Source organism: Polyodon spathula, chromosome 4 (assembly GCF_017654505.1).
Source record: "Polyodon spathula isolate WHYD16114869_AA chromosome 4, ASM1765450v1, whole genome shotgun sequence".
Classification (NCBI taxonomy): Eukaryota; Metazoa; Chordata; class Actinopteri; order Acipenseriformes; family Polyodontidae; genus Polyodon; species Polyodon spathula.
In genome coordinates this window covers 58,662,678-58,689,217 of record NC_054537.1, presented here as the reverse complement: position 1 = coordinate 58,689,217, position 26,540 = coordinate 58,662,678, and the positions used below count along the sequence as shown (strand labels likewise).

General features: G+C 37.1%; 1 protein-coding gene across 2 annotated transcripts in view; it reads right to left on the bottom strand.

Moving 5' to 3' along the window:
* Positions 1–622: 622 nt before the first annotated feature.
* LOC121314677 (coiled-coil domain-containing protein 12-like) overlaps positions 623–26,540 on the bottom strand; it is a 31,474-nt gene continuing 5,556 nt past the window's right edge. The window contains exons 2-7 of one of the 2 annotated variants that reach the window (XM_041248174.1): positions 17,416–17,486; positions 12,325–12,404; positions 3,905–3,966; positions 2,695–2,729; positions 2,303–2,379; positions 623–811 (exon numbers count right to left, since the gene is read on the bottom strand). In XM_041248174.1, coding sequence (XP_041104108.1) covers positions 732–811; positions 2,303–2,379; positions 2,695–2,729; positions 3,905–3,966; positions 12,325–12,404; positions 17,416–17,486 — 405 coding nt within the window. In that variant the 3' untranslated portion in view covers positions 623–731. The other variant, XM_041248173.1, reaches the window with a different exon arrangement.

Here is a 26,540-nt window from a genome sequence, read left to right as displayed (position 1 = left end):
TAAACCTGGCATGACCGTTGCTGTCCTTCACTGTTTTCCCATGCAGATCTGGGCAGTCCAGTCCAGCCCTGTGACTACAGCAATGAAGCAGGATAGGCAACCTCTGCCCCTGGAAAGGAGGCCTTGAAACTGATCCACTCCATCGCCATCCCCACAGCCTGGGGCAGTAGGATTTACTAACGCCATGGGCAGGTAGTAAACACGCAGTTAAAACTGTGCTGTTTGTGTCCCCCTTATAATAAGACTAAAAGTATGGGACAATGGGAGCAATGACCAAGCCTTATTATATCTGGTTCTGTAACATGAAAGGGGAGCACTGCACTGTAATATAACAATAAACCCCGAAGCCAGACTTCTAAATGCATCTTTATAGGACAATGCGTCCTATACATGAATGAATAACTAAAATAAATTGTACCCAAACACATTATATGTACTGGAAAGAACCCAGCTGGTTGGCACCTAAGCATTATTAAACATTTAAGGTGAAGAACATTTGGTGCATTGTATTATGGATTCAATTAAAATAAATACACATTTTTTTAAAGGTTTTATTGCAAAAGATATGTACAGCTAGAACTGTAAAAAAAAACCAAAAAACACCTGAATATTTTTAAAACACAAAAGTCCTTTTGCGCCGCTAGTGTTTTTCTACTGATCTGTGTGTTATCAGTTTAACGGGGCTCCAGCACTCTTAATAAGCGGCACATGTAATCACAAGATCAGAATCTTCAGTCTGAATCCCCCTCATGCCCTCTCACTGCTCCCACTGCTGCAGCCAGGTCATCCTCATTGCCCTTTAACCTATCTCCTGGAAATGAAACAGAAACCAAGCAGACTATGAGAACCAACCAGCAACCATTCTGGAGTATAATAGGCCAATGGGGCAGTTCAAAACTACTGGTAACAACACCCTCCTAAAAACTCATCATTAAAAGGAAGTTATGCACCTTTACAAGCTACAAATAAAACAACTTTAAAAAGTCCAAGGTGTGAGTTGTCTGAATTTTGGGAATACCTGAAGGGCAAATAGCACAGCAAGTAAGAAAGTAGATCACCGTGACCTATATCCACACTACATGCAAATGCTCTCAATAACTTCAGCTGAAGAATGCCCGAGCCAAGTTTAACACCTGGATGAACAGTTAAGCGGTTCACCAGAGGGGATAAAAATCAGGGTCTTTAAAAGCTTGCAGAAGGGTCATTCATAGAGTAAACTCCAAAGTGTTGACTGACTGAATCCTGTCTCTTCTAGTAAAAATCCCACAGTAATGTAAAAATAAAGCGTTGCGACACCGACTTGAATGTACTAGGTGAACCAGTGCTTTGTTTTCAAAGTTAGGTGGTCATTGTCCAGCTCGGCCAACACTGAAAACACATTTAGGAGGCAGACTGAACTGTGCCAGCAAGGATACCAATAACAGTGTTGTGAGGCATTGTGACAGATAAAAAATGAATCCTAGTCAACAATCTCCCTCCCGACCTGTGAGGGCGCCGTATAAAGGAAACAGAGTGCTTTGGACTGGATGGTTTGACAGTTCATTCCAGGGTCAGTTGGAAGTCAGTCATCCTGGAAGGGGGTTGAGCCACTACACCAGAAGTCATCGCCTTAATGCGGTAGGCGACGTGTCAGTCACGGATTGGAGGATACGTGATTAGACTCGCCACTGAAGGGGGCGTGGCCGAGGGTATTTCAGGGGATGTGGCCGAGCAATCTGTGCCTTTGTTATGGTTATAGAAAGACCTGTAAAGAACGAGTGAAACCGAAAGTAACCGTGAGTCTTTTGTTAATCACTGTTTATTTGTATTTAGTAGACAGCTAACAACTGGGAGCTCTCGCTGTTCCAGCCAGCATTAAAACCCCGATTCCAAATACTGCACTAGTCACAAAATAACTGTGTATTCTCCACCAGCACTGGGGCACCACGAGATGGATGTAGAGCCGTGCCTGTATTTTTGCTGTATTATTATTCTTTTTTTTTTTGGGGGGGACTGAAACCGTTTTGCTTAGCTGTGCAATTACACATTGCTGTGTAGTTGCCAGCTTTATTATTTAACGGTGTTGCTATTGTTTGAGCACTGCATCTACAAGCCACAGACATGTATGTTAAACTCTACAGTGCTCTGCCGTAATGAGCAATGCATAATGTACTAAAATAAAACTGGTTTAAGTGACAAGAAAACAAATCAGTAATGTATTGTGGCAGATAGCGTTGGGTTTAGTTTAAATGTGAATTGTTAAACATTTAGTAATTGTAAACAACAGTGAAGAGGTTGATAGGACAAAGCTGCTGCCACTCACGGATCAGTTCTGCGATGGCTCTCTGTGTCCTCTTCTCAAGCTTCTCCAGCTTCTTAGCCACGTCTCTCTTCAAATCCCTGAGCAGCAAAAAAGAAAATGTTGGAACAGCATACAGGACAGTTGAGAGGAGGGGGTCCTTATATACCAGATACTAATGCTTTCCAGAATATTGCTATTTTATTGGCTTTAACTTTGAAAACTGACATATAAATAATAAATAAAAAACTGTCATCCTAGGATTTCTTATATGACAGCAAAATAAGAGTTAATTTCTGATGTGAATACTTCAGATGTCCTCCCATTCCCCTACACATACTGTACAGTGCACATGCATGCATACATATACACACACTCCAGAGCACAGAAACACATTTAAAACATTTAGTACTTACCAATCAGGCTTCCTGGGTGCAAGGTTAGCCAAGTCCTACGATAGACAATACAGGTTACAAGTTACCTACTACAATGGTAGCCTAAATGAATGGTGCTGAAATACTAAGTGATCCAATCATTGACGACTGGTGGCAAAAAATTTTGGGTGTTTACACCTCAGATGCAGGTGAGGGGAACAGCTGCAGCAGCAGTCACCGCAGCCTCGGGGAAAAAAAGGGACAGACAGCACAAAATAAAGGCAGATTAAAACTGAAAAGAAAAAAGTTGAACAAATAAGAGTTCATAAACATGAATTTGAAGTTAGATAAAGTTAGACAAAGACAAATTAGACTTGTGGATTTTATTTTAATATTTAAATAGCTTAAACATTTCCTGTATTTCCACGAAGTAACACACTATGCAAGACTGAGAAGAGCCGAAGTCGTGCTGCTCATATTTATAGCCTTTGTTGTCTTGGCTCATGCGCGCTGATCGCCTGATCACTGTGTTCACTAACTACCTGCGCTCCAGACATTTTTAAGCCAATCATAGCCACTCCTGGCTGACGGCTGGCTGCTACTGCGCATGTGCACGGTGGATTTGGGTGCTCGCATTTCTGAACAAGCACAGCCCTGCTTCAGCCCATTAAACAAATGGGATAAGTGGCATTGTTGATGTGCCAGTGTCACGTGAGAGGGGGGGAAATAAAAAGCACATCACCCAGGGAAGCGCAATTCATTAATAAGAGGCTGGAGGTTCGGCGAGCAAGCAAACACTGTTAATTGACTGCCCCTGGACCTAACACAAAAAAACTTGACTACAATGAAATGTTTGTTTGTTTTTACATGTGCATATTGCCTGCTTACGTTATTGTATATAATACATTTGAAATAGTATTAACAGGTGCCTGCTCTGACCATGTGCCATAAAAAACCTTCACACGCCACATGACTTGTACTGAACTAAAGAGGTGGGTGACATACATCAAAATATAAAAGCACAGTATTCGTTTGATGACCATATATATTAGAATATTCAAATTTTAAAATCAGAAATCAAGACACATGGTTAGATGCCATAAACAACTGTGAACGACGTGGGATTCTTCTATAAAAAATTATTTCACAAATGCAGTTCACACTTGCACACCACAAAATGTTGTGTAATACTAAAACCATACGTGAAGAGACTCAGCCTGTTACAGGTGTGCATTTCTGCACATGCACCTACCACTTCCTCGATCACTGGCTCCGGATTGGCTGCTTCGAGTTGGTCCCTCACCTTGTCCTCCACTGGAAACAAGCACAACGGTTCCTTTAGGACAGTGGTCAGTTAGCAAACTAGCTTGCAAGCTGCACTTTCACAGCTTCCTCGCATCGCTCCTCTAACCAATTTGCTTAATTTGCACAGGATGACAACTGCAGAAACTACGTGTCTCATAACCATTCTTTGGCTGATGCTGCTCGATTATTTTGTGACTATAAAAATACAGAGTAGGGTCTCCCGAGTGGCATATCCGGTAAAGGGCGCTCTGCGTGGAGTGCAGGATGTGCCCTATAGCCTGGAGGTCGCCAGTTCAAGTCCAGGCTATTCCACTGCTGGCCGTGGACGGGAGCTCCCAGGTGGAGGCGCACAATTGGCCAAGTGCCGCCCGAGGGGGGAGGGCTTAGGTCAGCCAGGGTGTCCTTGGCTCAATTATTCATATCTCATTTACTTCCTTTCCTAGTAATCCAACACTGCATGACTTGAAAGACAATAGGCTTCTTCAAAACTTTGTTATCATAAATAGCCACAGAAGATGCTCTTGCAAATTTGCATAGTCATTTTGGACAAGCCTATATCACAAACCGCTATATTAACATTGCACAACAAATATTACACCACAGCTATGGCTTTTAAAACAGCTACAGGACGAATACCTAAATTTTCATTGTGCCGCTAAAGAGATGAATTTCCTGTATTTTTGCATATTGCCATGCAGGCATAATTTGTGATATAAAGCGAGTCACGAATAACGGTGAATTAAAGAGCAGTGTTTTAATACTGTATGTTTAGTTGTTCTTTACATTTAAACACATGTATATAGTTTAGGACAAAACAAATACATTTTGTATCATTAACTGGAACAAAACAGTTTGTGTCATCTAAAAGAGGTATAAACTATCGACTGATGAGAGCTATCAATTAGGCGTTGCACTTGGTCTTTTGCAATCCCTGCTGTAGTCTGTCTGGCTCTGAAATTTTATGGCGGGGACTGGGGCAGCAGTCACTGAAATAACCCCGTTCATCCATCATCATCAATCCTTTACAGGGTCGCGGTGAGCCAGAGAATAACCCGGCAGACACAGGACGCAAGCCAGGACTACACCCTGGAAGGGACGCCAGTCCATTGCAGGGCACCACACACACAAACAGAGGACAATTCAGAATGACCAATCAACCTGAACAAAAAAAGGCACTTTACAGAGCGTTTAAAAGGGACCAAAAAGAAAGTACACAGAAAGAGTACACAGAAATGCAAACGCAAGTCAAAAAGCAAGTTAGAAAGGCCAACAGAGAAATAGAAAGGGGGCTAAAACCAATTCCAAAATGTTTTTCCAATATTACAACAGCAAGAGAACATTCAAAGAGGAGATTAAATGTCTAAAAGATACAAATGGCAAAATCATAGACGAAGAAAAAAAAATAGCAAATATATTAAATGATTACTTTTCACAAGTTTTTACAAAGGAGGATATGGACAACACGCCCCACATGTCAACCTCTTCCTATCCAGTCTTAATAACTTTAGCATAACCGAGGCAGAAGTGTTAAAGGGACTAGTAGCTCTTAAAATAAACAAACCCCCTGGGCCGGATGAGATCCTCCCAATAGTACTCAAAGAAATGAAAGAAGTTATTTACAAACCGCTAACCAAGATCATGCAACAGTCTCTTGACACTGGGGTTGTACCGACAGACTGGAAAATCGCAAACGTAATACCGATCCACAAAAAGGGAAACAACTGAACCAGGTAACTACAGACCAATAAGCCTGACTTCTAGTATATGTAAACTTATGGAAACTATAATAAGATCCAAAATGGAAAATTACCTATATGGTAACGGTATCCTGGGGGACAGTCAACATGGTTTTAGGAAAGGGAGATCGTGTCTAACTAACTTGCTTGATTTTTTTGAGGATGCAACATCGATAATGGATAATTGCAAAGCATATGACATGGTTTATTTAGATTTCCAGAAAGCTTTTGACAAAGTCCCGCACAAAAGATTAATTCTCAAACTGAACGCAGTTGGGATTCAAGGAAACACATGTACATGGATTAGGGAGTGGTTAACATGTAGAAAACAGAAAGTACTGATTAGAGGAAAAACCTCAGAATGGAGTGTGGTAACCAGCGGTGTACCACAGGGATCAGTATTAGGTCCTCTGCTATTCCTAATCTACATTAATGATTTAGATTCTGGTGTTGGAAAACATGGATTGAGAATTGATTAGGGGTTTGCTACGCATGTGGACTAGCAGAGCTATACTGGTGTTCTTTTCTGAAAAGAGACTAATATTGCAGATAGCAGACTGTTTGGTTCAAATTGCATGTACTGCTAACCACTGATAGAGACGATGCGTCTACAAACTGCCCAACAATGACTGCAAGCTAACGAGATAATAATGCTGTGGACTAGAAGGGAACAGGCTATAAAGACTTCAGAGAGATCAAAAGAGATAATCCCACTGGCATCAAAGGGGGTCGCAAGGAGATAACAAAAGGCAGATGTATGGACCTTTTGTCTCCAGGAGGGTGAAGAATGCACTGAGTTCAGAGGTTGTCACACTAGACCACACACACAGACACACACACATTAACACTCACACAATAAATTAAATTACCTTGACCATTGGTTAATGTCAGAGAAAGGGGAGGTGGACCATCTATACAGAAGGGTATTTAATGTCATGCAAGCATTGTAATTTTGAGTTCTGTATATCCTGTACCTGGGACCAGACTCCCTGCATATTTCAATAAACCTGGCAACTGACTGAAGAAAAGGACTCTGTGCATTTTCTTGAATCTACTTACTCACCATCTATTATTTTTTAAGTACTTCATTGGCGAGCCACCTGCGGACTGTTTCCTGAAACTTTTTTTTTCCAAATACCGGGGGGTTGATACTTGATTACGGAGAAACCTTTTTTGCAAGCCTGTATCCCATGAAGAGGACCAGGACAAAGCAGACAGAAGGAGACTGTTTCTACTTTCAGCTCAGACGGTGTGGAGAATCTTTGAATCAGGACTTCAGATCGAACATATAACCACGTACATTGGTGAGTAGTTACTGGTTTTTTGTTTTATATGCAGTTTTTAGAATGTAGTGAGAATCAAGGGTAAAGTATGAAAGAGGACTTTTGACTACTTGATAATTCATGTACATTGAGGACACAATTAGTTAAGACTGCTTAATTAAAAGTGTATTGACTATTAGGACTTTGGGTATGAAAGAGGACCTCTGGAATCCTAAAAAAAGTCATGAGTAAATCGTGTAGTGTTATGACGTGCCAGTAGAGTTTATTGGACTAGTTACACGGACTTGTATTGCTCAACAGGTACGGGCATACTCGGATTTATGTTTTATGTTTGTTTTTGAGAAGATTTGTTACACTTGTTTTGTCTTTGTTTGTACTGTTTGGTTTATATGTCACGATAAGGGGGCAATAGGATAAGCCTCTTATTTAACTGTCCACATTAGGTGGTACAAATAAGGAACAATCAGACAGTAAGTTCCAGTTAAGAACATTGGTAACAACGAGACAAAACTAAAAAGTGGTGTTGTTTTTTTTGTTAGTTTTGTTTTGTTGGGAGTCTGATCAACTCCAAATATGTTAAAATATAATATTGACGGTCATCAAATGGATGACTGGAGAATATGGAACATAGGCTATGTTTTAAAACATGGCAAAAAGGGAAGCTATGTACAGAACAGTAATGTACATGTTCATGTAACAGATCAGGAGTGTGTGTCTCGTAAGAAGAAAAAGACAAAGGCAATTCAAGACTGGTAGCCCACAAAAAACAGAACAAAAAAAAAAAAAAACTGTAATGCTAAAGATTCTATATCAACTTTGAGGAATACATGTTGTAAAAATAAAATTAAAAGGTCACATTAAAATGTAATTAATAAGTTGTTTATAATGATTGAAGTTGTTTATTAATGATTGTTTGAGTAATTCTGATTTTACTCAAGCGTGGAGATAAAGTAACTTCTTAGTAAAACTACGTACTAATAAGTTGTTTATTAATGATTGTTTGAGTAATTCTGATTTTGCTCAAGCGTGGAGATAAAGTAACTTCTTAGTAAAACTACGTACTAATAAGTTGTTTATTAATGATTGTTTGAGTAATTCTGATTTTGCTTAAGCGTGGAGATAAAGTAACTTCTTAGTAAAACTACGTACTAATAAGTTGTTTATTAATGATTGTTTGAGTAATTCTGATTTTGCTTAAGCGTGGAGATAAAGTAACTTCTTAGTAAAACTACGTACTAAGAACCAGCACGAATACTTATTGTCTTGCCCCGATCATAAGAGGGTTTGATAAGGGAAAGAGACCCAGGTTAATGGATGAATTGTTTGACTGCAAAAGAATGGCCAACCTTTGGACTGAAACAGTAACACAAATATACAAAGGAACAATGAAAAAGTTTGTGTTGGATTATATTGATATACAAAGAGCTTTTTGTTTTTCTAAGGGTTAACTAGAAAAGAAAGTGCAGAGAGGGAGAGAGAGAGATAATGTAGAGATTGCTGCTACATTGACTGCTTGAAAAAACACTTAGGAAGAAAACAAATGTTTCTGGAGATCAATAAATCTGAAACTAATTAAGTAAATCAACCTTGAAATATTTTATTAAAAATATTTTCATGAAGCAAGTTAAGTGTTTGTTTGTTTGTTTGTGAATTTTATGTTTAAGACACGGGTGAATTTTATGAATCACCTATGAATACATATTTGAAACCACAGATCACATGAGAATGAAATAGGAATGTTGGCACAAGGGATTTTACAGTGCAGTATAGGACTGTAGGCTTGGTGGATGGTGGTACTGGATAATCAGCAGCACTGATTATGGAAAGTTTTTAGAAACTTATTTTTCAAGAATTAACAGATTTATTTAGAAACTTATTTTTCAAGAATTAACAGATTTATTTGTAAATTCTTGAAAATGCATGGCGTGATATTAATCAAACTAACACGTTTTTGAAAAGGGTTTTATAACTTGATTTAAAAAAACAATAAAAACAGAGAAAGGAATCTGTTTGCTACAGGCAGATAAACTAACACAGAGAGACTAAATAACTTACCTAATAGGCTACTGTTTTATCAGCTGCAAGAGGGTGGGTTATTGAATTGAAAATTGAATAAGCCAATACCAATAACTTTTTTTTTTATTACAAATACAAGATATCACTGAGGGATAATGTATACTAAATGGACCAGCAACTAAGTGTAAAATCTTTGGTTGACATTAGGCTGTCTGTGTTAGTATACTATCACCCTACAGGGGTTTCTCTGTCAATTATAAGCACAAATCAAAGTAGTGCACAATTAGCATAGGACTAAGCCCCTACCTAAAGGGTTACAATTTCAAATTGGGGAACAAATGTTGCTTATAAAAAAAAAAAAAAAAAAAATGGGGGATGGCTAGGGTGCCAATTGGGACAGTTCCATATGAAACTATGGACAAACTTGTGCAAATCAATAAAGACTGTATAAAAGATATTAACTTGAAGTTTTTTTTCGATTCTGGGTGATGTGCTCAAATAGCTGTTTTGTGATAAGACAAAAATAAAAAGACTTTGCACTTAAACACCAGTAGAGATCTTGTAAATAAATAAGCTTACAAAGGCTTAAACAGATCACTGGATTTAAGAAGCGAGTATTATATTTCTCTGTTACAAACTGCTTTAATAGCCTATACATTCCCAGATGAAATAAAGAAAATTCAAGGAGAGAATAACCCCATTGAAGGTTTAAATGAAATCAGATGTTATCAAAAGAATTAATATTGCACTTGATTTTTCTTCTAGGTTTGGAAAAGAAATAATTCTGATGGAGATTCAAGTATTGGGACACAGGTGGAGACAACGGTGAAACAACTGATCGTACAGCAGGGGCTGTGAATGGGATGAGACCATTGAAAACTGCTGTGCTACTGAAGAATATTGTCAGTTATGCTGGACATTCATTTTGAAAAGAACGTGACATTTGAATGATTCAGTGTTGTATATGTCTAAAATGAATGAAGGGAAATTCATGTTAACATTATTTGTAATAGGTTAGCAGTAGAAGTGTTGTGCAAAATGATTATATTTGTGGGGGTATTGTATAGAGAATATCACGAGATATAATTAAGGTTTTTTATAACTATGAGAAAAGAAACACTTACCTACTAATGTGTTACATATAGATAGTTAAGCATTCACACGCTATTTTAGTACTTGTTCAATGTATTGTGATCATTTTTAAGTCATAGTTTTAGTTTGTAATCAATCTTACGTGCATTTTAAGATTGATATGGTCGAGCTAGAATATTGGATTATAGAATGATGGAATTTGACATATGCAAGTTAAAAATAACAATGATTCACCTAAATGTGTAAGGTCAGAGCAACATACCAATATCCAGAATTGGCTTACAAAGAGAAATAGGTAGTACAATAAAAGATTACAAAGAGGCGAAAGCAAGATAGATACCTACACATAATGGAGAGACTTAGAATAAAGGAACATGCTTCACTATAATATATTATACAAACACGTTACTTGATGTGACTACTCCGAACCAGAGAAGAGGACATCTGAGGGATCACGTGAGCAACATGGTTGTAGCGGGTCACCCCCCTCCATCTTATATTCTAAAAGTAGGGTATGTTGGAAAACATGGATTGAGAATTGATTAGGGGTTTGCTACGCATGTGGACTAGCAGAGCTATACTGGTGTTCTTTTCTGAAAAGAGACTAATATTGCAGATAGCAGACTGTTTGGTTCAAATTGCATGTACTGCTAACCACTGATAGAGACGATGCGTCTACAAACTGCCCAACAATGACTGCAAGCTAACGAGATAATAATGCTGTGGACTAGAAGGGAACAGGCGCTAGACTTCAGAGAAATCAAAAGAGATAATCCCACTGGCATCAAAGGGGGTCGCAAGGAGATAACAAAAGGCAGATGTATGGACCTTTTGTCTCCAGGAGTGTGAAGAATGCACTGAGTTCAGAGGTTGTCACACTAGACCACACACACAGACACACACACATTAACACTCACACAATAAATTAAATTACCTTGACCATTGGTTAATGTCAGAGAAAGGGGAGGTGGACCATCTATACAGAAGGGTATTTAATGTCACGCAAGCATTGTAATTTTGAGTTCTGTATGTCCTGTACCTGGGACCAGACTCCCTGCATATTTCAATAAACCTGGCAACTGATTGAAGAAAAGGACTCTGTGCATTTTCTTGAATCTACTTACTCACCATCTATTTTTTAAGTACTTCATCTCCATATCATTGTTTGAACATTTAAACGTTAACCGTGCAAAATGGCTCCTCACCAGTTTGTGACGACGGGAAATGTGTTGCGAAGCAGTGAGTTTTACTCTATCTATTAACGTCTTAACCCGATCTGTGTAAACATGGCAAATGACATTTAATAGAGAAAAGTGTAAGGTACTGCACGCAGAAAATAAAAAAGTGCATTATAAATATTATATGGGAGATACTGAAATTGAAGAAGAAATCTACGAAAAAGACCTAGAAGTTTTTGTAGACTCAGAAATGTCTTCATCTAGACAATGTGAGGAAGCTATAAAAAGGCCAACAAGATGCTCGGATATATTGTGAAAAGTGTTGAATTTAAATCAAGGGAAGTAATGTTAAAACAGTACAATGCATTAGTAAGACCTCATCTTGAATACTGTGTTCAGTTCTGGTCACCTCGCTACAAAAAGGATATTGCTGCTCTAGAAAGAATGCAAAAGAAGAGCGACCAGAATTATTCCGGGTTTAAAAGGCATGTCATATGCAGACAGGCTAAAATAATTGAATCTATTCAGTCTTGAGCAAAGAGGACTTTGCGGCGACCTGATTCAAGCATTCAAAATTCTAAAAGGTATTTACAATGTCGACCCAAGGGACTTTTTTGACCTGAGAAAAGAAACAAGGACTAGGGGTCACAAATGGAGATTAGATAAAGGGGCATTCACAACAGAAAATAGGAGGCACTTTTTTACACAGAGAATTGTGATGGTCTGGAACCAACTCCCCAGTAATGTTGTTGAAGCCGACACCCCGGGATCCTTCAAGAAGCTGCTTGATTAGATTCTGGGATCGTTAAGCTACTAACAACCAAACGAACAAGATGGGCCGAATGGCCTCCTCTTGTTTTAAACTTTCTTATGTTCTTAAGTCTTTGACACATTAGACTAAGGTTGCAGCCATGTGAATGCTGCTAGTTACAGTAGGTCACAAAGGCAAAGAACAAGTCAAACACAGAACATTAAGAGAAGAACATCTCAAAAGAATCTGAAATTCTGACAAAGCATTCCACCTGCTGATTTGGTATGGTATGGTGGGGACGCTGCACCCACCTGAGGCCGGCTTTGCTTTGGGCACCTGTCTCTCCCGGAGCTCCTCATCCTCTGGAGTGTAGTTCCGCAGCTTTAGCTCCCTGAAAAACAAAGAGACTGTTTATAGACAGCCAGTGAATAACTGCTACGAGACCAGAGTCTTTCCAGTCCAGCTCTTTGTTCTAACCATGCCCTTTTCAATAATCTGGAGGCCAGGTCTTAAAGTGCTTCATCATTTAATCATACCTAACAAACCTGTGGTTGAATGGCCCTCTGAAATCTGCGTTACCACTGCAATACCTGTCTAAGAAAACTCTCTTTGGAATTGAGCATGCAAGTGTACATACATGCTGCAAGGACACTTTTTATTAAGCATTATAGTTTAGGTTGCAATAACCCTCAATGGAATTTGCATGACTGAAAAAGACACAACACAGTGCACCCATACATCATGTTGGGGAGCTGGAAGATAAACACAGCACTTCTGGAATGTATTCCCATGTCACTGTGTACAAAACAGAGACTTCAGCTGTGTGCCAGAGTGGCGCGGTGGCTGGAGTACTGGCCTGCAGTGTGGAAGTCAGTGGGTTTGAGAAGCTCAGTGGTTAAAGTGCTGGGCTGCAGTGTGGAAAACAACGGTTACAGTATGCACCTGTAGACCCCTATAGTGTATTGTTATCATGATGGAACCATGAGGTACTGAGGCATGGCTTTTTAAAAAACCACATTTCACCAGCAGAGGGCAGCAGCACATAGACAATAAGAAAAAGCAAAGACAACCCTGATTTAAGATTCTTTTGTTTGTTTTTGTAAATAAAGGCCACCCGTCAATAGCGATGATGCATTGCCCATACATTATACACCTAAAGACATCCCTGCTAATGGACACAATTCTTGTACTTCAATCAGTAGGTGTTTCTTTATAGCACAGCACCCCACTTTATACTTGGTAATAAATGGGGGAATTTTTCCAAATTCTGCAGAAAATCTGGGTTAATTAATATAATTGATTTTATGTAAAAGGCTACTTTGTTTTATGTATAAAAGTAATATGAAACATACTGCAATGTACTTATTTGCTGTTTATTAACCCCTGTCACATTGCTGCTGTTTTTTATTTTTACTACCAGCATGTCACATTTTTGGGGTAATAATAAACAAAATAATAATAATAATAATTTCCCCACACTTTCTGAAACTACAATATTTATTAAGGCAGTGTTTCATAATATATAAAAAAAAAAAAAAAAAACATTTGGCTGAAACTATCAGCTAAACCCATTAAATATCAAGTAGTGTCAGAAAAAAAGCTTTGCATGTTTAACTAAATGTAAACAATGCTGCGACAGGCTGGCGAGTGGACAGAGGCCCAGAGACAGACTGCAGTTCAAAAAAAAATACTTTTATTATAAATAACACAAAATAAAAGGGCACAAGGGCCAAAACAAAGGGATTTAAAACACAAATAGAAAGACACAAAGCAAAACTTACAAAAATAAAGGTTTCCAGGCTGGGCGATGCTTTCACTTGATCAGAAAACACAAAACAGCAAACCAAAAAAACCCAGCAAGCACAAACACCAGCTTGCTTCCTCAGCTCCCTCCTCTCCCTAATGAGAAGCTGAGGCCTCCTTTTATGTCAGGTGGCTGGGTGCTGATTGATCGTTAATTATGCTAATCAACCCCAGCCACCTGAACACAATAAACCCAGGCAGGTAGGTGAATTTAACCCCTTCCCTGCCAATTTATAAAGGGCAGAGCTCTGCTCTGACACAAATGCATTTAATATTTAATTTATTATAAATAGAGAACTCAGTTTAACCCCCACCAAATAACATTCAATGTTTTTGTACAGTAACTACACTAATGTGATTCATACAATTTATGCCTGACATAATGTATACATTCGAAACTGGACATTAGCTGATCCATGATTTTGTGTTCTCTTAATACCAATCTTAATGCTATCCACGTCTACAGTGCAAAATGGAAACACACTTAATAATAATAATAATAAAAATAATAATAATAAATAACATTGTGTACTGTTACCTGCTTGACTTTTTGCTTTGTGTGCTTGAGATTTCATGTGTTCCAACACTCTGCTTCCGAAGGTGATCGATCGAGTGCTGACAGAATGTATAAATAGAAAAGCATACCCAGTCTTCATATAAATCGTCTGGAAATTGTTGAGCAAGATCCCGTGCACTAATTTTGGTTGAATCTTATATTTTCCTAGCATCATCAGTGCTTTGCTTCATGTTTTTTGTCTGGTTTTAGCATTTGTCTCGTAGACGGTAGCTATCAATATTTCAAATCAAAGTATTGTGTGCTGACAGTGTGACCGGAAATGCAACCGTCATAGTAACGAACTCTGCCAATGCCATGGACAGTGTCATACACAGCAACATGAATCCAGAAGTAGTTAATTTAATCTTTACTGTTTTTTAAGGTCTATGTAGAGCATGATTATGCTAGTACTTGTGTTACTGTTGTAATGTGACACTGTAGGCAATACTTTATTTCACACATCATTTGAATACACTGAATTCTGTGGGAATTATATAAAAATTATACTGTATTTACAGTATAATTGTAAATCTCGAAAAACTACTCACTTCTAAATCTTTTGTAGTATGTATCTCATTATATGATAAGAAAATGAGAGCCGAGTTACAAAAATTAGGATGTAAGCGTTTTTTTCTATTATCTAAAAAGATACTGGAGGAGGCGTCTCTTGAATTGGGTCAAAACATGACAATGCGGTGAATTTGGAAAAGTGCTTACAGTGGAGTTTCATACTAATTAAAACACTGACCTTGGCAAGCAAACAAGGTGTCTGAAACCTGCTTGTGCAGGCAACTTTTAGAAAGAGAGAGAGGTCAGTTTTAGTCCAAGCAGGGTACAAGTTAACATAAGGCTATTATATTTAACATGTTTTATTATAGCTTAAATTTAAATGGAAACAAGTGAACTGACTACTCTATGCTTATTCAAAGGCCTGTGATAAACCCCTACATTGTTCTCTACTTTGTTAACACACATTTGTATATGAAGTTAAAACTGACCCATTGACAACACACTGAAAAGATAACAATTTACAGCTAAGAGGTTAATGGAATTAAACAGATCTGGTGTTACATGTTAAAACATCTCTCATACACTTGTATTGTATTTGGTAGCAAGGACCCTGTGAACTCCAGTTCACCTAATTTTTAGGGAAAGGAGGCGTGGAAGACAGTGAACCATGAGCTCACATTCAATTAATTTTGAAAACAGGGTTGACCGGATCCTTCTAGAAAATATCAAAACTCAAAAGACAGGAACTGTCAAGGCAGACTGATGATCAGATTTAATTGGGACTTCTGATGTATTCAATGGAGGGAAAATCCTATAAAAACAACATGGTAAAACCCCAGTCAAGCATCGCACAACTTGCTAACTACAAGTTGTGTGGTCCATGCTCTGAGGATCTCTGAAAAATAGATTGTTGTTTGGTCATATTCACAAGTCTCTGACTTTTGAAGACAGTTCTTATTTTTCAGTATATCTTACACTACACTTCCATACACTGGAAGGTAAGCATATATTTTAATTTAATATCGCTTTATACTGATGCATTGCTATAAGGTATAGAAATTATATTTTAGTCTTTAGAGAGTGATATATACGGAATGTTCTAGAATTTAGCGGTGGGCGTTTCTTAGCTTTTTGCATTTTATAGCAATTTAAGAGCTAAATATAATAACAATATTTGTATTACTGTATTGAAGTACTAATGCTGTTAAATCTGTAAAGGCACTGGAAATGCCCAGGCTGCCTATTAGCAGGGATCCAAAGCAGTCTAACTACTCAATCCATTTTTAAGCATTTAATAAACCAAAGGAGTACTGATACTACTCTGATTTGTTAAAACTTAACATTAAATGAGTCTGTGTGATTTTCTCAAATTGTTTAAAAGTCATCTGGATATGTTGCATGCCCAGTGCACGAATGACCCACTTACAAGCGTCCGAAACATCTTTATGTCCTCCTGAACGTCTGCCCTAAGTTTAAGAGTGTGCTCAGCCAATTGTGCACCGCCCCCTGGGAGCTGCCGTCCATGGCCGGCAGTGGAATAGCCTGGACTGGAACGGGCGACGTCCAGGCGATAGGGTGCCTTTACCGGATGTGCCACACGGGAGCCCTCTGATGGGAGTAATATTAATACTAATATATTTAAAAGCCAAAGTACATTTCAGTTCAGTTGTAACAATAAATGTGAACTGCTCTCTATTGTATTTTCAGTCAGCATGACACGCCTTCAAACCAGAAACACTATCAGCTGGGCTTACGACAGTCACAGACAGAACGTGAGTAGAGTGAGCTTAATAAAAAGTCATAACAGAGATCCCAACAGGTACATAAACAACTTCTTCAGTAACCTAAGATCCTTTTGATGAGATACAACAAGGACTATATAGATTTATAAACAAAATGTTTCAAATAGTTTAATTGAATGTATGCTTTGAAGAACATTGATTGCATGCATATGAAAAATACTGCAGTATAAAATTGATGCATAGATATATAATATGTATCTAAAAAATATATCTGTGTATCTCTTACGTTAAGTCATTTATGTAACAATATTTTATATACATTATAATTTTTTCCAACTACCACTCGCTATTCTCTTATAAAATACCTTTATGTTCCTTTTGTTTTTTCACTCCACATGACTTCTGCAAAGTCACATGTATTGTAATGATTACAATTTACTATTTGCTATATCCAGTGCATTGAGTTGTTTGTTTTACTACAAACATTTAAAAAGCCTGTTTGACACATTTAATAAATTCATTACCAGGACATACAATTAAAAAAAGTAAACAGTCACAACAACTATTTCACAGGACAAGACAAGAGAAAAATATAACGAGTAATATAACAAGCTACATTTGTTTTTTGTTTTAAGAAATAAGGAAATTAGTTTTTTTCTGAACAAACAGATAACGATTAATAAATGACGTGCCTAACACTGAAGACTAAATAACCACAGTGTAAAACAATAATACTAAGTGCATCGCCTCATTTTGACTGACTGAGGTTATCTCAGAGAGAAGCAGCTCACCTGTGCTTCACTTCCTCAATCTCTTCAACAGAACGCTTATTCTCGGGCTCGCCATCCTCCGGGTCTCTGTTCTGTAAAACAACAAGCAGTAGCTTTCAATAAGCCTGGTTACAGGGAAGACTGGTTTAACATAGCTTGAAAGATCAGCTGTCTTCAAAACAAATGCATTAAACTGCATAAAAGTTTACAGGTACCTCCAGTAGTGGTTATAAAACACGTCTTCCAATAGAGAATTCTGGACAGTACAAAAAGGTTACCTCACACACACACACACACACACACACACACTTCAAGAACATCTGACCTCCTGACACTGGAGGACTGTGGCTAATGGAGTGTATCTCATTTTAATCTTGCTGTTCAAGGTACGGACCCATCTCTTTAGAGACCAGAATCATTCATTAAACCCAGAGAGCAGTCAGGGTCTCAAAACACACCATCCATCTCTCTATTTTTACACCAGGAATTCAAAACATTTAGTCAAAACAGATTGTCTGTTTTTAACGTTGCTATGCAATAGGAGTCTTAATTCTATCCCTAAACATGGTAAGTATTGGACTGCATACTTGTTACTTTCAAAACATCAGCTTACAGTGTGCTTGCCATAAGCAAATGTCAACAAATAACAAGAAACATAGATCTGTGGAGACAGCGGTGAGTTCTTTGGTATGTTTGAGGGAACAGTTTATAATAAAAATCTCTAAATGTGCCTGTTTTGTTCCCCCACCATTACAAAGGCGCATGCATATTTTCAATCCAACAAGCCATTCAGGAGGTGAAAGCCAGTCAGGCATTCATAGGAACAAACAAAAAACTAGAACATATAAAACCAGCAGTTGTGTTTGAAAAGTATTACAGTTAATATTTGTATGTCTTAAAAGCCTAAAATATTAAAATAAAAAGAAAGGAAACCCTATCCTCCACACAGCACAAACTGAACCTGAAACCTGCAGAGGAACAACAGCTTCATGATAGCTCTCCCTGACAATGGGGCTCGCCAGCCTGTGTCACAGACAAGCCAAGCCAATCCTCACCTTAATCAGGCACTCTCAGTGCTTAACGTGAACCAGTTCATCCCAGCAGGGAGACACACACTCAGACATTTACTGCCACAGTCTGTCCAGGCACCTTAGGGCTCTATTCGCAAAGTTTGTATGTTTTGAAAATATGTTTTGTTTTGTCTATTTTTTTTCTGGACTATTGGCAGTTTCATTAACAGCCCTAAGAACTGTTCACAAAAACAGACTGTGAAAAATAATGTAATACATGTAATAGTTTGATTTATTTCAAAAGGTTCTGCTTAAATGCAGAAAAAATAAACCGCTGTGGTGACAACACCCTATTTTCATGATTAGGCCAATCAATTCTACTATTAGGTGGCCGTTCTGTAAAACTTTCACTGTGAGAAAGGTGAAGATAAAAGACAGAGAAGACACGCCAGGGTGGACAGAGGTGTAGCACCTCCTTGAATTCCTGGCTGACAGTCTTTCTCAGTCACCCTCCTTCTCTGCTCTAACCTAGTGTGAGCCCACGGGGAGGGCATGCCCAGAACAGGCAGATAAAGAATGTTTTTTTATAGGGTCAAAGAGAAATAGAAGGCTGATAAAAGCAAGCTTGTCTGGTTGTGACTGTCGCTGGGCGCTGTCGCTGCCTGTGTGGAAAGGCTGTGCTAAGCTGCCCTTCCAGCTCTGCACGTTGCTCACTAGAAAACAAATTCACTCTGAACAAAGGTCCCGCTGGACAATCATACATGGACACCACCACTAAACCATTCACTGAAATAATCAGTCCCGACCCATTACTTCACCGTTGCAGTACCTTGAATTTAGTAATCCTTTGTGCAAAGTTTCCCTGATGTTTCCATTCAGTTAATGGTGCACTTGCCCATTATATATATATATATATATATATATATATATATATATATAAAAGTCCAGGGTACCTTTAAAAGCTGTGTTCTCACTCCTCACCAAATCAATGTGTAAAGCTGTCTTATTAACCCCTCACCCACACATTGCTGCCTTGCATAAGGCAAAGTGTGGTATTACCCCTACTCATCTTTTGCTACAGTAGAGCTATGTATGGTTCTAGAATAAACAGGTGTTGTTTGTACACATTACCTCAATTACCTCTGTGAGACATGACAGAGGGACATGTGCACAACACATTTATAATAAAATCAGATCTGGTAAATGGCAGATTATTTCTTTACTGTACACGGAAATCAGCTAGAATTGCCTATTAAGGCCATAGGACTGATTTGGGCTTGTTGTATGTTAAAAAAAAAAAAAACTACAGTAAAATTGTGATAAATGACAGAGGGACATGTGTACGACTCATTTATAATAAAATGAGATCAGGTAAATGGGATGCAGGGCTAGTTTGTGTTTCAAATCATGAACATGAGACCTCTACACACTTAACACCCAGTGCCAGAAACATCTCAGGACGACTCTGAGCTGTGTGTTTCTTATACATTACCTCAAAGATTACATCATAGTAAATGTTAAAATCAACAAACCCTCCCTTGTACATTAGCCAACAGCCTCAGTTTAATATTATCCCTGGGAAGAATTTAAAGAATTCTATCCCCCTTAATGCCCCATCACACAAGAAGGTTTTCGTGTTCTATTCTTGTCCAAGGACAGGGTTTGACGTGAATATTTGGACGGACAAGTGCTTCCAATGTACTTGGTGGTCCATAAGACAAGTGCTTCATAAATACAGTTTAGCAACGTCTATAGTGAAAGCTGACCTTTCTTGTATATGTGTGCCTCTTGTCCCTGACTGTACATCTAAACGGGAGTGTTATCTCGTCAATGTGGGATGAATTGTAAAGTTCAGCCTGTTTTACATTTTACTGGACTTTCTTGAAATTCAAGTCAAGTGACATGAATACAAATATTTACTGTACAAGATTTGTTGTTTTAACTCGGTGGTCCTCAAAGTGGTGCCCGCGGGCAAATTCATGCCTAGGCTGTTCTTAAATTATGGGTCATGAACACATTTCTGGCGGGTCATAGCGTGGAAAAATAAATAAAGTTTTAAACACGTTTTCCAACAAAAGCGTCACAGCAGTCTGTTGACAGTGCTGCTCGCTTATGCTGTGCTTGTACGTACAACATATTTTTACTTTTTTTTTTTCCTTAAGGGCTTCTGCGATACGATCAACCAAATTAATATCTGCATTGTCTCTGCGGTAGCCCAATCATAAGCTAGCTGGGTGGGACATAAACTGTGTCTGTTTCAGTTACAGGTACTAACAGTAAGTTTAACCAATAGGAAAGTCAAATATCTGCCAAGTTTTACGCAGCTGTCCAATCATAAGCAGAGCAAGCGAAGGCCATTCACGGTATTCTGCATGAAAATTGAAGGCGAGTGAATAGCCAAAGTTAAAGTTAAAGATCTGACAGATGTCCAATCATTCGTGAGCAGAGGTGGAGTGTTAATATGCCAGGTAAGCACTGAAATTTCACCGACTGTTACTGAGAAAAATTAATACATTTCAGTATGTAGAATTTAATTCTCTACTATATCTATATATTTTTTTTTTATTTCACCAGACAAGGGAAACACCGTAGTATATTTAGTTACAAACCCACTTTCTCTGAATAATTGTACTGGAGATGAGCGATCTTTAAAACAGTAGTGTTGACAAATTTGTCAAATTTAAACAAAGCAAGGTGCTATCTCTCCTCTTTTATTTTAGTTTATTCATGGTTATCTGTGTAAACATGCTATTTAAGCTCAGCACGCACAATTACTGCCTGAGACTTTGCTTTATCAGAGTTAGCCAAGAAGAATAACTCCAGCTAAAATTATATATATATATATATATATATATATATATATATATATATATATATATATATATATATATATATATACATAAAATTACACACACACACACACACACACACACACACACACACACACACACAGTGTATGTAGCGAGGCAGAGTTTAAGATAAGAACCTATGAAATAGTCAGCGTGCCCGCAAACAGCCAAGTAAGATCAGTTTATGCCCGTGCCCAAATTACTTTGAGGACCACTGGTTTAACTAGAGATTATCGATTATCAGACTCTGTTTACCTATCACCTATTATTATTATCATCTACTCTTCAAAAGCGCCATCTCAAACCTTTGATGTTATACTTTAAAGTATAAAAATAACGGTTGTTATGGCTCATGATGGGAAGGGGGAATTTATTTCTAACATATTTTTTATTCTTGCAAATTTTTAGTTATATTAATGCTGTATAATAGATTTTCTGTTTATGCATAACCACCGTTTGTATGCTTGGGTCTTTCCAATTCTTTTGGACCTGTAGTCTTGTGGGAAAGTGGTTTATTGCAGACAGGTGCAGGGGTGATGCAGTGCGTGGAAGAAGCAGACAGAGATAATTGTAATCCAGATTTTAGAAATATTTTATTGTATTTCTAGGTCTGGTGACCAAACAATAGTTCCCCGGCAGCACACACTGACGTAATGTTGTAATTAAGGCAATTAAGTTTTTTACTACCTTTGGTTACATCGGTTTTCAAAACACTCCTCCAAACAGAGGTCTGGCCGAGAGGGACAACGTGGACAGTAGTACCACGTATCTCTCTGTATGCCCTTGCAGGAACATACCTGGCACAATTTTTAAGGTTAGGCTTTTCTCCCGGACTGTGGCAATGTTTGAATAAAATGCTGTTAACTGAGCTTTGCCACGGTTTCTGATCTGTCAGACTCTGGTACTCCTTGTGTATTAAACAAAAGAGATCACAGAGGTCTGAAATGGAAGACATGTGAGCTGAGGCTCTGGTGCTGTACTTAGGTACACTATGTAGGTATTGCACAATGAGATCTGGACCATGTACATGCCAAGCTTCTTATACCAAGCCACGGTCTTCCTTGCAGAATTGTACAGCTCCAGCATCTGGGCTCCCATGTATTGTTGTATTTTTTATTTTTTTTTAAATGGACATGGACACAATATAATGAAACCAACAATTATAATCAATTATTTTTATTTAAAAAAAAAAAAAAAAAAAAAAAAGTTATCCTGAAAGGTTTAAGGGGTGGGGGAAAGAAAGACCCAGAAGAAAAAAAAAAAAATAATAATTACTAATCTAAATCGAACTTCTTTTCAAATGTAGAAAAATCAGATACCTTTTGAATAAAGGTAAATTGTGAATTATTATAAACAAAAATACAAATGGGGGATGGTAGACAAAAATTATATCAAATATAAAACTAAAAATAATTAAATTGATCAGAAAAGTATATTTTACATAAGAAGATCAATCAAAAAATTAGCTGAACTTGTTTCTCTCCAACACTAACTCAACCACAGGAACTGTAACAAAAAAACATGTGGTTCCTTTGCGCCTCTGATCGCTGACCTCAAAACATCACCGGAGAAAAGAAAATGACACCACATCATACAGTCAGTCATAGATCTGTTATACAATGACATTAGAAATGGGTGTAGCAAAGGAAAAGCCATACTAATGGGGGATTTCAACTTCCCCCAAATAAAATGGGAACAGCCGGTGGGTAGCACGACGGATGAAATTGAAATGGTGGAAATGACAAATGACTGCTTCCTAACACAATCTGTCAAGGCACCGACTAGAGGGGAGGCATGCCTTGATTTAGTCTTTTCAAATAACGAAGACAGAATAACTAAAACAGAGGTCAGAAAACCACTAGCAAACTCAGACCACAACATGGTCTCATTTGAAGTGTTCTTTAAAACCCCAAAAGTAATGACTAAAGCTAAGGTTTACAATTTTAGAAAAGCAAACTATGAAGGTATGAAACAGACTAACAGAAGTAGATTGGAGTAAAATAGAGAAAACACCCACAGAAGGATGGTTGTTCTTCAAAAATGTAGTACTAGAGGCGCAAAACAATTACATCCCTAAAGTAGACAAATCTAAATGTAAAACTAAATTGCCAAAATGGTTTAATAGATCAATTAAAAAAATATTCAGCGAAAAAAGGCACTTTACAGAGCATTAAAAAAGAACCAAAAAGAAAGTAAGCAGAAAGAGTACACGGAACTGCAAACGCAAGTCAAAAAGGAAGTTAGAAAGGCCAAGAGAGAAATAGAAATGAACATTGCTAAGGGAGCTAAAACCAATTCCAAAATGTTTTTCCAAAATTACAACAGCAAGAGAACATTCAAAGAGGAGATTAAAAGTTTAAGAGATACAAATGGCAAAATCATAGATCAAAAAATTTAAATAAAAAATAGCAAATATTACAATTAATTATAAAAAAGAATACCTAAAAAATTTAATATATTTAATTATTATAAAAAAAAAATATTAAAAATATAAAAAGAGTTTTAAAAAGAAAAATATTTAGCAAATATATATAAAATTTTTTTTAGTACATTTTATTAATTAATTTATTAATATTTATAAATTGTTATATTATAAAATAAATTTATATATAAAATATTTTTAATTAATAAAATATTTTATATAATTATTAATTAAATAAATAAAAAATTAATGAATTATAAATCAAAATTTTTATTTAAAAAACTAAATTAACAAATTTAATATTAATTTTAAATATTTTTAAGATTATTGAACATTGCTAAGGGGGCTAAAACCTTTTCCAAAATGTTTTTCCAATATTACAAGAGGAAGAGAACATTCAAAGAGGAGGATTAAATGTTTAAGAGATACAAATTACAAAATCTAGAGGAAAGAAAAAAAAAAAAATAGCAAAATAATTTTAAACAATTTTATTAAATAAAAAATTTATTTTAAAAATATTCTTTTAATACAAAATATTTTAATTATAATAAATAAAAAAATTTAAATATAATTATAATTTTAAAAAAACTCTGAAATATTAAAAAATAAAAATATTAATTATAAATTTTAAATAAAAATTTTTAATAAAATAAATATTATATAAAAATACTTTAAATTTTTTAAAAATTATTAATTTATTATAAGAAAAAAAAAAGAAAAACATGATAAGAAACAAAGGAAGGGAAAAATAAAAAAAGCAAACACGACAAGAAAAAAAACAAAGGATTACTTTTCACAAGTTTTTACAAAGGAAGATACTGACAACATGCCCCACATGTCATCCAGTTCCTATCCAGTTTTAAATAACTTTAGCATAACTGAGGCAGAAGTGTTAAAGGGACTAGGAGCTCTTAAAATAAACAAATCCCCTGGGCCGGATGAGATCCTCCCAGTAGTACTCAAAGAAAAGAAAGAAGTTATTTACAAACCGCTAACCAAGATCATGCAGCAGTCTCTTGACACAGGGGTGGTACCGACAGACTGGAAAATTGCAAACGTAATACCGATCCACAAAAAGGAAAACAAAACTGAACCAGGTAACTACAGACCAGTAAGCCTGACTTCTATTATATGCAAACTTATGGAAACTATAATAAGATCCAAAATGGAAATCCTGGGAGACAGTCAATATGGTTTTAGGAAAGGGAGATCGTGTCTAACTAACTTGCTTGATTTTTTTTTGATTTTTTTGAGGATGCAACATCGATAATGGATAATTGCAAAGCATATGACATGGTTTATTTAGATTTCCAGAAAGCTTTTGACAAAGTCCCGCACAAAAGATTAATTCTCAAACTGAACGCAGTAGGGATTCAAGGAAACACATGTACATGGATTAGGGAGTGGTTAACATGTAGAAAACAGAAAGTACTGATTAGAGGAAAAACCTCAGAATGGAGTGTGGTAACCAGTGGTGTACCACAGGGATCAGTATTAGGTCCTCTGCTATTCCTAATCTACATTAATGATTTAGATTCTGGTATAGTAAGCAAACTTGTTACATTTGCAGATGACACAAAAGTAGGAGGAGTGGCAAACACTGTTGCAGCAGCAAAGGTCATTCAAAATGATCTAGACAAGATTCAGAACTGGGCAGACACATGGCAAATGACATTTAATAGAGAAAAGTGTAAGGTACTGCACGCAGGAAATAAAAATGTACATTATAAATATCATATGGGAGATACTGAAATTGGAGAAGGAATCTATGAAAAAGACCTAGGAGTTTTTGTTGACTCAATGTCTTCATCTAGACAATGTGGGGAAGCTATAAAAAAGGCTAACAAGATGCTCGGATACATTGTGAAAAGTGTTGAATTTAAATCAAGGGAAGTAATGTTAAAACTGTACAATGTATTAGTAAGACCTCATCTTGAATATTGTGTGCAGTTCTGGTCACCTCGCTATAAAAAAGATATTGCTGCTCTAGAAAGAGTGCAAAGAAGAGCGACCAGAATTATTCCAGGCTTAAAAGGCATGTCATATGCAGACAGGCTAAAAGAATTGAATCTGTTCAGTCTTGAACAAAGAAGACTACGTGGCAACCTAATTCAAGCATTCAAAATTCTAAAAGGTATTGACAGTGTCGACCCAAGGGACCTTTTCAGCCTGAAAAAAGAAACAAGGACCAGGGGTCACAAATGGAGATTAGACAAAGGGGCATTCAGAACAGAAAATAGGAGGCACTTTTTTACACAGAGAATTGTGAGGGTCTGGAATCAACTCCCCAGTAATGTTGTTGAAGCTGCCACCCTGGGATCCTTCAAGAAGCTGCTTGATGAGATTCTGGGATCAATAAGCTACTAACAACCAAACGAGCAAGATGGGCCGGATGGCCTCCTCTCATTTGTAAACTTTCTTATGTTCTTATGAGTATCTTTGGTCAAATGTTTGACGTGCCTCCCCACAAGCAAGTGAGAAGTTTCAATAATTTCGACATGACAACCTCAGAAGTAGAAGGGTCTTTCTGTATCGTCACATCAACACAAGAGAATGCAGTACAGCGCAAAGAAATGCAGGTGTATCACTTCAAAGCTAATTCCACGAAACACAAGCTGGTAACACAGCGCTTAATCATAGCGCTGGCCAGAGCTAGAAAGAGCTAAAACAATTAATTAGGACGTATTTCTTACGTTAGGCAGGACTGAGCAAGTGTTTTTGAGGATGCAACCGATACATTAGGCAGCACAGAAGTGGTTAATTATCACGTTTCATCTGCAGTGCTACTCACCCCTGCTGAATTATTATTTACTGAACCCTAATCACAATAACAGTTCAGCTATTAAACATTTACCATAGAAAAAT